The 13164-nt window shown below is 37.2% G+C and overlaps 1 protein-coding gene across 1 annotated transcript in view; it reads left to right on the top strand.

The window, feature by feature from the left end:
- LOC123868360 (low-density lipoprotein receptor-related protein 2) overlaps positions 1–13164 on the top strand; it is a 305413-nt gene that overhangs the window by 226031 nt on the left and 66218 nt on the right. The window contains exon 2 of the mRNA XM_045910850.1: positions 3659–3778. Coding sequence (XP_045766806.1) covers positions 3659–3778 — 120 coding nt within the window. The remainder of the gene's footprint in view (positions 1–3658; positions 3779–13164) is intronic.

Here is a 13164-nt window from a genome sequence, read left to right as displayed (position 1 = left end):
AAAGCGACCGACATAGCTCAAAGGATTAGCAAGCTGAAGTGGCAATGGGCAGGTCATGTCTGTCGCAGAACCGACGGCCGTTGGGGCAGACGTGTTCTGGAGTGGAGACCGCGTACCGGTAAGCGCAGTGTGGGACGACCTCCAGCCCGCTGGACCGATGACCTGAAGAAGGTGGCGGGGAGCGGGTGGATGAGGAAGGCGGAGGACCGTGTTTGGTGGCGCGCTCTTGGAAAGGCCTATGTCCAGCAGTGGACGCATACAGGCTGATGGATGGATGACTTATCCAAAAGATACTTACTCTGTTAAATAGGAAAATGTATCTACTATGCATTTCGATTGAAAGGATCATCGGTAAGGTACTTCGTAACCTATCTTAACCCAACAACGAAAATTTTGTTTAAAAACCACAAAAAACCGGGCAAGTGCGAGTCAGACTTGTGCACCCGAGTCCGAAGGTTCCGTACCCGGATATTTTCCCGACATTGTACACGATAACAATTCAAAGGGAGTAAAATATTTGAAAGTGTAGTCCACGCGGACTAAGTCCATAGGCTAGTTATTAATAATAAAGCAGATGTTTCGTAAGGGTGATGAATTAAGTCGAAGATTTAAAATTCAGTCAAGAACCATTGTCTAAAGCTCCAAAGTGAAGGAATAAGCTAAATTATTTAAAGACGTCGCCCTCACTAAGAGGGCGAGAGGAAAATGAAGTTATGGTATAATGAGTTTAATGAGGGAACCTTGAGGGGTGCATATTTCGGTCAAAGTCACATAATGTTGAGGATTTTTGAGGAATTTCAGAATTGCGAAAAAAAATCGCGCGATTTTAATTCGCTATGTGGGCTAGCTATATTGACCGACTAACAAAACGTAACGTGAAATTAACTGTAACGTAACTGTAACGTGAAATTTGTGCGACTAACAAAATTTCAACTAAAATTTGTCGACAGTAAGTACATATATTGAAAACCTAGCTGCAATTTAAATCGTAGTGTCTGACTAGTCTAAGTCCATATTACAGACAGACGGCAAATCCTGTAAAATCGGCCAAGTGCGAGACGGACCTCGCTCTTTCAGAATTCCGTACGTAATGAATTTCAGACAATGATACCCCACATGTTAGGGTATTTAGGATTTTTGGTCAACAAACTATACAAAGCACGATTTCATCTACGAGCTAGAGACGTGTGACACGCGGACAGTCAGACGGCAGAGTGACATTAATAGGGATCCGTTTTTATCCTTTGGGTACGGAACTCTAGTATATCTAGATCTGGATGGAAGCTGCGTCGTCTGTGAGCTAAGCAGATAAGACGGGCTGATCCTCAATATGATTTGGTGCATATTTAAGAGATAGGTGAGCGGAGACGCAAATGAGGTCGTTTGAACACTCAAACGGGTTCACTTTGAGAAAATTGTGAGTTGTAACCAGATTTCTATTTAAAAAATATCACTAAGACTGATTATGTTTTTAAAATATAGCAATGAGAAACTGATAAAAAAAAATATTTAAGTAATATTTAAGTACTAGCTGTGCCCGCGACTTCGTTCGCGTGGAATAGTGACTTCGCGCTTTATATAGCCACGGACGCTCAGGCGCGAGGCGCCGTGATTCTTTAAATTGACATAACTTTTTTATTTATGAACCGATTGACATGAAATAAACACTAAATCCTAAGTAAAGCTTACTACAATATATTAGTGAAAACCGTATCTAAATCGAATAAGCCGTTTCTGAGATTAGCGTGCACAAACACACAGACAAACAGACAAACAGACAAAAAAAAAAAATTACAATTTCGGGTTCGGCGTCGATATAATAACAACCCCTGCTACTTTTTTTTTATATATTTCCATTGTACAGACACCACTTTTCTACAATTTTATTATATGTATAGATTTGATTTTCCTCCTTTACAGATTATGGAAATCCTATCTGCCAGCTGGACTATGATATGGTATTTACTTTCATGTAGACAGCGTGTGCCACTTATGATATGTCAAGACTCTTCCATCGGTTTGGAAAAACGGATTTTACTGAGAAAAAGCCCGCAAGAAACTCAGCGGTTGCTCTTTTACAATATGTAAATAAGCAATGTAACTATTACATTACCTTGCGGGCTACTAAATGCAAACCCGACCGTTTTCATGCAACCTCGTCATTTAGAAATTACTGTTTTGGTCGCCATATTTGTTTGCCGTTATAATGTGGCGAGAAGGTATAATATGCCGAACCAGTGGTCAATGCATTTGACGATTCAAAGTACTTGTAAATGTTTAATTGAATGAAAAATATATTAAACTAGAGGATGCCCGCGACGCCGTCCGCGGTTATTTAGGTTTCTAAGATTCCGTGGGAACTGTTTGATTTTCCGGGATAAAAAGTAGCCTATGTCAATTACAGGGACGCAAGTTGGTACCTCGGTACCAAATTTCATACAAATCAGTTAAGCGGATGGGATTTTGGGAATCCCGTAGGAACTCTTTAATTTTTCAGGATAAAAAGTAGCCTATGTCCGTCCCCGGGATATAAGCTAACCGTGTACCAAATTTCGTCAGAATCGGTTAAACTGTTGGGCCGTGAAAAGGTAGCAGACAGACAGACAGACACACTTTCGCATTTATAATATTAGTATGGATAATTAAAAAAAATAAAGTTTTGATCCTATGGTCAGAGAAAAAAGAAGAACCATGCAGATGGTAGAGTACATAGACTTTTATCAAGTCACTTCCGTCCGTTTCTAAGGAAGTGCCACCTCTGATGATACGATATCAATGGTTGGCGATGAATAAAAGATACGAAACTCTCCGAGAAGGGTTAACGAGCCAGTCAATGGTAGTACGTGCTTGATTAAAGATAACTATAACTCCGACGATGAATAATAATCAAATTGGCATACATTTCAATTTAGTACGACTTTTTAGAGGAATATTTGCATTTGTTTTCATTATTTTTAACAACATCTTTCGTATTTTCTTCAGATGATGTATCTGTATTGTCAAACTTCTTCATTATTAAATTCGTATACTTGTATTATACTCGTAGATAGGTAGGTACTAACCCAATTTACTAATCACCTTCTTTGTATTTACTTCTATTCTATGTTTTATACTGTCCGAAACTTGTGGCATCTTATTTTTAACCCCCGACCCAAAAAGAGGGGTGTTATAAGTTTGACGTGTGTATCTGTGTATCTGTCTGTGGCATCGTAGCGCCTAAACGAATGAACCGATTTTAATTTACTTTTTTTTGTTTGAAAGGTGGCTTGATCGAGAGTGTTCTTAGCTATAATCCAAAAAAATTGGTTCAGCCGTTTAAAAGTTATCAGCTATTTTCTAGTTTTCTTGTAGAAAAGAAGGTTAGATAACCCTTAGGTTCTTAATATTCAAGTGTCAATTGACAAATGTAAGCTGTCAATATGGACGTTGCCTAGATATACATAATTATTTATTTGAAAATGATTTGTCGGGGGTGTTGAAAATTTTTAATTTACACTTGTGATTTGTTATTATTTATAGGTACACTTGTATGGTGGTCCATATATTTTTTTCGTTTGTGGCGTTGTACAGGCTAAACGCATGAACCGATTTAGATGATTGTTACAGCAATAGCTTGTCTGAATAGTATTTTGAACCGTCGTTGTTTCGTTTGTTGCAGGCGACACAATATGCCCCACCGGCATGTTCCGCTGCCCCGAGGGCAAGTGCATCCCCGCGCTGTGGGTGTGCAACTACCAGCGCGACTGCGACAAGGGCGAGGACGAGTTCCAGTCGTGCCGTGAGTACCGAGCCTTATTCTATTCCTTACTAAATCTACTTCCCAAGCTCTCTAGCTCCAAAGGAGATCTAGACATACTTTAAGTCGTTTATAAGCTGCGACTACAGTTTTTTTTTTTTTATTCACTATAGGTAAGCGCTTGACCACAATCACACCTGATGGAAAGTGATGATGTGGTCTAAGGTGGGACGCGTTTACCTAGAAGGTGCCTATTCACTCTTGTTTGCTCGGTATTTATCTATTACCTAACGCTTCTCCGGCATCAGTTCTCCTCTCCACTATAAAATTGGTACCTTCAACTTTTCAATCCCGATTGCCATCTCGACATGTCGCGTACTATACTTTATTCAAACAGCTATGTCATATTATGAATACCTGAGTACCTATCTAATTGTAAAATAGTTAGGTACTTAGCAATTCAAAAGGCCAGCGAATCAAAGGCTTAAGTACCTATCTGTTCCATATCTATTGAAAATGGATTTGAGATCCGCTATAAGTGACGCAACGCAAAGATAAAAGGGTGTGGACATTATATAAATCTATTAAAAGCAATGCAAATGGAAAGCAAACTGTAGATGCAAATTAGCGACGAGTCGACGACGAGGAGTAGACGAGGTTTATTTATACAAAGTTTTATTGCGATACTTCCACAGTTTATTTAACGTTTACATTAATTAGTACGCAGCTGTTGACCGACACTTCGTCTTCGTCTTTTTAACCCCCGACCCAAAAAGAGGGGTGTTATAAGTTTGACGTGTGTATCTGTGTGTCTGTGTATCTGTGTATCTGTGTATCTGTCTGTGGCATCGTAGCGCCTAAACGAATGAACCGATTTTAATTTACTTTTTTTTGTTTTAAAGGTGGCTTGATCGAGAGTGTTCTTAGCTATAATCCAAAAAAGTTGGTTCAGCCGTTTAAAAGTTATCAGCTATTTTCTAGTTTTCTTGTAGAAAAGAAGGTTAGGTAACCCTTAGGTTCATAATATTCAAGTGTCAATTGACAAATGTCAAGCTGTCAAGATGGACGTTGCCTAGATATACATAATTATTTATTTGAAAATGATTTGTCGGGGGTGTTGAAAATTTTTAATTTACACTTGTGAATTTTTCAAAACTTTCTAATAGGGTATTTTACACCTAGTGAGAAATGATCTAAAAATATTTATTTACGATAGTTTAGGCAATAAGAAAACGGGAAGTGTAAGTATCAGTTCACAAAATTATAAAATAAATTTTATATTTTAATTCGAAATTTTCACTTTTTTTATCGGTGCAAAAATTATGCGAACCGCTAGCCGCCTATGTACCCGCCATATTACTACGTCATCATGTCAGTAAATCCTTCCCTTTCTAATTGCATGACCACAGTACAAAAGGCCTAAGAATCGAACTGCACGAATTTGGGATTACTGATGCATGGATTAAATAGTTTGGGCTCCCCAATCTAAAAATACTTTTCATCTTTGCGTGAGGCATATGGTTTTTTTCTTTACATTAGTCATTTATTTTTCATCAACAAGCGTGTTATGGAACGATATTTTTAGCCTAATGTATGGGGAACAAGGGAACCATAGACAATTTTCTATACTGTATGCGTAAAATGGAACCCAATTTGGCTTGACTGACAAGTGACATTAGAAAATCGGCACGAACATTTGTTCCTGCCTACTCTGTGAGTTTAGTTTACTGTACCGATGACGTCATAACATGGCATCTAGGTAGCATGGCTACCGTTTTCGTTAACTTGCGCGCGAAAATTTAAAATGCAAAATTTAAATGCATCTTTTTGGTACTTATCGATTGAATAAAATTTTAAAAAAAATTCTAGTGGTAAATTATCACTTTAGGATTAAATTGAGACACTTTTCAAAAAAGAGTAAAATACCCTATTAGAGATATACTCAGACAAAGAATCAAGGTGGACTCGAAAGGGTCAAAACAACACAACAAATCCATCGATGTATAAACAAATCATACTTACGAATGAAAGGCCATGTTTCTTAATTTGTGCTCGCTAGACTTTTACAGTCGATCATACAGCAATGCACCATAAATGGCTTTCTACACACCTTCAACAATGAATTTAAAACTGAAAAAGAAAAATAAAACCGACTTCAAAAACCACAAACACTAAAAAGTAAAAAATTATTTCTGTTTAGCTACACGTGTAATGTACCTAGGTATGAAGTCGAGCGAGCATATTAAAACAAAATTAGAAATCCAAGAGTGAAGCTCGCCCGACTTCATACCTAGGTACATTACACGTGTAGCTAAACAGAAATAATTTTTTACTTTTTAGTGTTTGTGGTTTTTGAAGTCGGTTTTATTTTTCTTTTGAAAATTTTTTATTTCACAATTTTTAGTGGCCCCACTGTACTATAATATGCTATGCCCAGTTAAAACCCTACTGTTTACTAAGCTATTACACTGATCGCGAGCAATTTGCTCTTGTCCATTGAGGAGTTCTGTTCTCCATCTCCGAAGATATTCATCAGATCTTCACCAAATTTATATGGGACCACCTGCACAGTATACCCTTTCAAACAAAAAAAATAATTTCCAAATCGGTCCAGGGGTCTTTGAGTAATCGGGGAACATACATAAAAAAAAAAGAAAAAAAAAGATTCCGACGAATTGAGAACCTCCTCCTTTTTTGGAAGTCGGTTAAAAACACATTAAAAACTCGTAATGTTCGCAACAAATTACAGAGGCTTGTTGGGCACAGGTAACAGTTGTAATCTGTGCCCAACAAAAAAAGCTAAACTATGACAAAGACAAAAAAATGTGTTTTTATAACTCTTCAAAGCTTATCCATGCACTTAGCTTGCTATGACAAGGTATTATTATTTTGATGACAAGTCCACCTTTATTCTTTGTCTGAGGAGATAGAAGGAGATAGAGAAAGAAAGAAAGAAAGAAAGCTGCTCCAGATGTTGGTTGGTCGACCGGGTCTCCCTCGACCGCCATTGAAACGTCACTTGAGCAGCGTTTCCTTCCTTCGCGGAATATGCCCGACCCATCGCCATCGCCTCAGATCTATTTCATTGTATACCAGGAGCTGCTGGTATTTGTCCCACAAGCCTTCATTTCTGATCGTGTTAGGCCAAAGACTGCGGAGAATAACTCTGAAGTCACTTATTAAGGAACAAGTGTAAATTAAAAACTTATAACACCCCTCTTTTTGGGTCGGGGGTTTAAAACATCGCTATGATTGCTATAATTGTGCCTATAATGATAACAACAGAGTATAGGTATAGTACTAAAGATAATTAATTAGATGTATGATACTACAGCCTAGAGCGCTCATGTAACGTTATTAATGAGTAATGACGACACCTAATTAATTAATTACAAAATATTGAAGCTGAAAATAATATGCAGTATGCACTTATGGGATTAAAATACCAATTCATTTATCGGTATTTCATATTTCATGTTATTGAACTTCGCATTTAATTGATAAATAACCCCTTGGAAGTCCATTATTTATTTCTGCTTTGAATTATCCCAAGCGCGCGCATTCCACACAAACGTAGTTTGGTTCTCATTTGAATACTAATCAATTCAACTCAACTCAATTTAAAAAAAACGGCCATTTTTAACCCCCGACCCAAAAAGAGGGGTGTTATAAGTTTGACGTGTGTATCTGTGTGTCTGTGTATCTGTGTGTCTGTGTATCTGTGTATCTGTGTATCTGTCTGTGGCATCGTAGCGCCTAAACGAATGAACCGATTTTTATTTACTTTTTTTTGTTTGAAAGGTGGCTTGATCGAGAGTGTTCTTAGCTATAATCCAAAAAAATTGGTTCAGCCGTTTAAAAGTTATCAGCTATATTCTAGTTTTCTTGTAGAAAAGAAGGTTAGATAACCCTTAGGTTCATAATATTCAAGTGTCAATTGACAAATGTCAAGCTGTCAAAATGGACGTTGCCTAAATATACATAATTATTTATTTGAAAATGATTTGTCGGGGGTGTTGAAAATTTTTAATTTACACTTGTACTTTATATATCGGTATCTATCGGAAGTTCCCGGGTACTAGTGCTGTTTAACTTCATCTTGTTATCTTGATGTAATAGCGACTTGTCTATCCCATACATCGGAGCAAAACGTAGGAGTTAACTCATTGCTCGTACTGGCTTTCCCTGACTTTCCTGGAATACATTAAAGCTGCGGCTTACAACTTGGTAAGTTCTGACGGGAAACACGTGTTGTCAAGTGCAGTTACGTTTACGCTAGGGTTGCCAAATAATATCTGTCAAATAAATTTCGAATCGAGATAAGTGACCGACTTTAGTGGTCCGATTAAAAACCCCATTCATCCAATTAGGTCCCCAACATAAAAAAAAAACACTCCAAAAAGTAAAACAATAATATGTATATTGTATTGACTATTGACCATTTAAGTTTAATATAAGTAGTTATATTTTGATCTAATCGTTCGTTGTCACATCCGGGGACCGCTAAAAAAATACATATTATAGCCTTATCGGTTTGGTGAAGCTTATACCAACTTGTTTTGTATGCTTTAATGCCAATTTCATTCCATTCCTGTTTCAATTTAGTGCAAGTGGCAACCCTAGAGTTCTGAGCTCACGTACAAAGTTTGAAAAGCGTTTCGTGATGGTAATGAAGATTAAATTTTAATTTATTTTTTTATGTCTTGTACAGTTCTCAATGAAGAAAATATTCCATAATAAGTATCAAATAATACTAATTTGCTAAAACCTGTGGTAGAAAGCATGGAGCGTTCTTCACCAAAGGTTATGGATTAAAAAAATGCCTTTAAATTCTAACCAAACCAATAAATAAGGCCCAGACAGTAAGTGGCACAATGAACGCCGTTCCACGTTATTTACATCGCCACGATTGTTCTGCGCTAACTAAACGACTTCGGGGAGGAAATAAACATTCACCGCACGCAGCAGGGATCAATCGTCTGCCGTGATTAGTGCGATTACTCCTAGAGGTAGCATTTCACGGGTAGCATGTGAAAAATCATGTGGAAAGCTTTTTCATATGCAATATTGCTACCCCGCCTGTGAAAAAATCTCACAAAGTTTGAAAATTACTATTATACTGGCGCGATTTCATTCGTGTGGATTTAGTTTTTTGGGCTGCAGAACCTGAAGGTTGCCAACGGGACTCTGTTACTATGACTCCACTGTCCGTCCGTCCATCCGTCTATCTGTCAGCGGGACATTGCTGCTATAACAACTAATAATAAAATTTTCAAAATGACCGCCATGAAAATTAAAAGTGTTATTTCTTGTACGATGGTACGGAACCCTTCGTGTGCGGGTCCGACTCGCACTTGGCCATTATTTGCGATTATCTTTTAAGCAAACTAAGGAAAACTAAAGTATAGTTCAAACGCCGCGCCGTTTGTAAATAGGCAGTAACGAAAAGTCTTCGGGGAGGGGGGAGTATATAAACATTCCCAGCACGCAGCCGGGATCAATCGTCTACCGTCATTAGCACAAAGGTCGTGCCCGACCTGCAATCAGTGTCGACACTCCATCAACTGAGGGCCCTCAGTGTGTGAAGCCCTTTCTAGGACCAATTGAATTACGGACCTCTACGCAAATTCAAAGTTATCTGGTGATTCGGTCTGAAAGATTTGTTTTCTGTACATTGTCAGCCCAGATTAACATAATATCTAGATTATTTACTAGAAGGTGCCTGCGACTTCGTCCGCGTGGATAAATATACACTGGACCCCTAGTAATCCGGCCTCTGTCTAATCCGGCAACCCCTGTAATCCGATAAGTTTATTTTATTATTGAACTAGCTGATGCCCGCGACTTCGTTAGCGTGGATGTAGATTTTTTTAAAATCCCGTGGGAACACTTTAATTTACCGGGATAAAAAGTAGCCTATGTGCTAATCCAGGAGATAATCTATTTCCATTCTTAATTTCAGCCCAATCTGTTCAGTAGTTTTTGCGTGAAGGAGTAACTAACATACACACACAGATACATATACACATACACACAAACTTTAACCTTTATAATATTAGTGTGATGTGATGTGGTTTACTTTTGACATATAGAATATTATCGTTGGATCTTTAATTTGTCGGATTACAATCTTTAATAAAAAACGCCGGACTATAGGGGGTCTTAGGCAGTACTCTATAATCCGACAAATTCGATAGTCCGACACTGTCTTGTCGGATTACCGGGGGTCCACTGTAGGTTTTTTAAACACCCCGCAAGAATGTTTTGATTTTCCGGGACAAAAGTAGCTTTAAATGTGTTAATTTAGGATAAAGCTACGTATCTCTAATCCAAAGAGCTAAATCGATTTATTTATTGTGGCGTGAACATCCAAACTTATACGAATTACGATTATTACACTGACATTGTTATTCTCTGAATGGTAGGTATCTAACTAATTTTCAAATATCACTATTTCAAGTAGGCTAAGTTGTGGCACTTATGCAATGTCACAGTTCACGACAGTCAGGGAACTTCTAACAAACGTCAAGCCTTCTACGTCACTGGCAGGCGTCAAATGTTACCTACATTTGACGCCTGCCAAGGTAAGTTATGAAATGACTAGGTTTTTTTGATTTTACGTCACGTTCAGGCTCAAACCGAGGGTTTCCTCAATCAAGTCCACTCTGGCCATGTCAAGACTACCACTAACGTCCGGTTTCAATACACAATCTATCCTGTCGGTAAATTACCTAGCAATGTTGTTATTAGTCATAAATTGTATAGGTATGCTTAAACCGTGGATGACGTGAGGAATTCCATATAAGAGACCATGATTGCAAGTTGTACAGAGATGTATCGGTTGATGATGTGGTTATTTTTCTGAGAATGCATGCTTGCAATCCTCTCACAACTCAAGGCTACAGTGTGAGTCTCTGAGTTTCCACGCGGCTGCTCCGACGATTCAATGAAACGATTAATCGCGCACTGTTGTGTATCGTGATCATCTCTAGCCTCTATTGCTGTACTGTAGACACAGAAGTAATCAATCCTTTGAACGAATACATCGAATTATATTTCTACGTCCAAAACCAATTCTGTTGGTGTACCGAAATAAATAAACTCATTATGTTCATGATAATATCAGTTAAACTCTCAAGCTATTGAACGAGACACATAGATCGATAAACCGATATATGTCATCGTCTCAAGGTCCTGGAATGGCAACCTTGCAAAAAAACCAGACCTTGCAGAAATCCCTACAAGAGTTCTATGTCCAGCAGTGAACATCTATGATTAGCTAAAGAAAAAAAAATAGCGAGCAAACAAGAAGGCGGGTCACCTGATGTTAAGTGATTACCGCCACCCATGAACATTTGCAGTACCAGAGGAACCGCCAATGCGTTACCAGCCTTTCGGGAATTAGTTCCTTTACGATTTCGCTTGTTACATATTTTTTCTATCAAAGAGATCGTGTGAGAAATAAACCATAGCATAACACTTTAAACCACGCGGTGTAGACTGTAGAGTTAGCCGGGTAATATCCCAGGATACGTAATGGATAGTGTATTATCCCGGGCCGCACCCGCGAAGCACGGAGCGCTATTACGTCGGCCATTTGACACGTGACACGAGCTGAGCCTATTTTTCCCGCGTCAGCCATTTTAGCGCGCCGGGAGAATGCGCGTGTTAGATTTTCGGTTATAGAGTGGGCTTAAATATTGATGACTAATAAAAGTTATCACCTATCTTTTATTTAAACTTGTAGGTAGCTATGATTTTGTCAGGTAAAGCCTAAATATTAAATCATTTAACAATTAAAATCAGAGCAAAGCAACTACTGTATTATTTTGTAAAGTAAGAATCATAGACTGGTTTCTAAAATAGAATAAATTAATAACCTAACCTATACTTTTATTTCAATAGATAAAGTTAATTAATTGCCAAGAGAGGGTAGGTAGTAAACACATAAGTAAAACAAACCAAGCTGGATAATAATAATAATTAATCGTTTATTCAGATATCTTTCTTACTTTCATCTTTATAGATCTATCTGTATTTTGTTGTATTGTTCAGCATAGATCTATTTATTTGAAAATGAATCTACCGCCCGTTTCGCAAAGGTGTTTAGTCGTGGAGAAGAAAGGGCAAAGAAACTCCACGACACACGTCCTTTAAAAACCATTACAACATACAGTAAATAGTAGATGTTTGTTAATTATATTAATTATAATAAAATATAAGAATACTTAACTTTGGTATAGCCTGCCGCCCTTGTTTGCTCTGAAGTGAAGAACTTCACCGTTTGAATTATAATACAAGACCGAAGTCTTTACTATTTGAATTCCAACACAAGATGGTGTTCACTGTTTGAATCACAATACAAGACTGTTCCCCCTCTGTCGAGGTAGGGTACTTTTATAAACACTGTCATCGCAAACAAGGTGGGAGCCGGCAGTCACGTGATCTTAATATTTATTTGAAGGTTGGTACATTGTATCAACAATGTACCAACTACCAACCTAACAGTATGTTGACAATATTTAATTAACATTAATAATATCACTAGTTACATTGTATTTACGGATTACATATTATTAATTTGACAACAATAATTAATGATATAATAAATGGAAGGTTTACATATTATTTCACATAATAACTTGACAACTGTATATTACATCCGGCAGTATAATGTCAACCCTAGTATAGTGACAGTATTTATTTTACAATAAATAATTAATGATATGTATTGATAATTTGCATCTTAATATTTTGCATATTATCTTATTCCTAAATACCGGACTTAACTACAATTGTTAATATTAAGCAGTACATTGACATTGGATCCAGTAGTGGAATAGTAACGTTTCCGTAAAAATATTACAGTAAATATCTAATTTAATCTTCAACTTTATGATTGGGTCAGTTTTAGCATAATAAATATAGACATAAAATTATCTTGATATGACACGGCCATACTGACAAGTACTTCGCTCTCGAAGTACATAGGGAAAAATAAATTTTTGGTATAAAAAATATAGACATCAAAATCATTGTGATATGAGACGGCCATACTGGCAAGTACTTTGTTATAAAGTAAAAAAATATCTACCCATTCGGGAGACTATACATTATATAGTTTTTTTTTGTTTTTTTTTTTTGTTTTTTTTTGTTTTTTTTTTGTTTTTTTTTTTTGGGTTTTTTTTTGGGGTTTTTTTTGTTTTTTTTTTTTGTTTTTTTTTTTGTCTTATTCGAGAATAAAAACATTTATAATATTTGTCCCATTCGGGAATCTCAATTTCGTCCCATTCGGGAATCTCAATAGTATGTAAATTTGTCCCATTCGGGAATCTCAATTTCGTCCCATTCGGGAATCTCAATAGTATGTGAATTTGTCCCATTCGGGAATCTCAATTTCGTCCCATTCGGGAATCTCAATAGTATGT

This window comes from Maniola jurtina, chromosome 9 (assembly GCF_905333055.1).
Source record: "Maniola jurtina chromosome 9, ilManJurt1.1, whole genome shotgun sequence".
In the NCBI taxonomy this organism is placed as follows: Eukaryota; Metazoa; Arthropoda; class Insecta; order Lepidoptera; family Nymphalidae; genus Maniola; species Maniola jurtina.
This window is presented reverse-complemented; position numbering and strand designations above follow the sequence as displayed.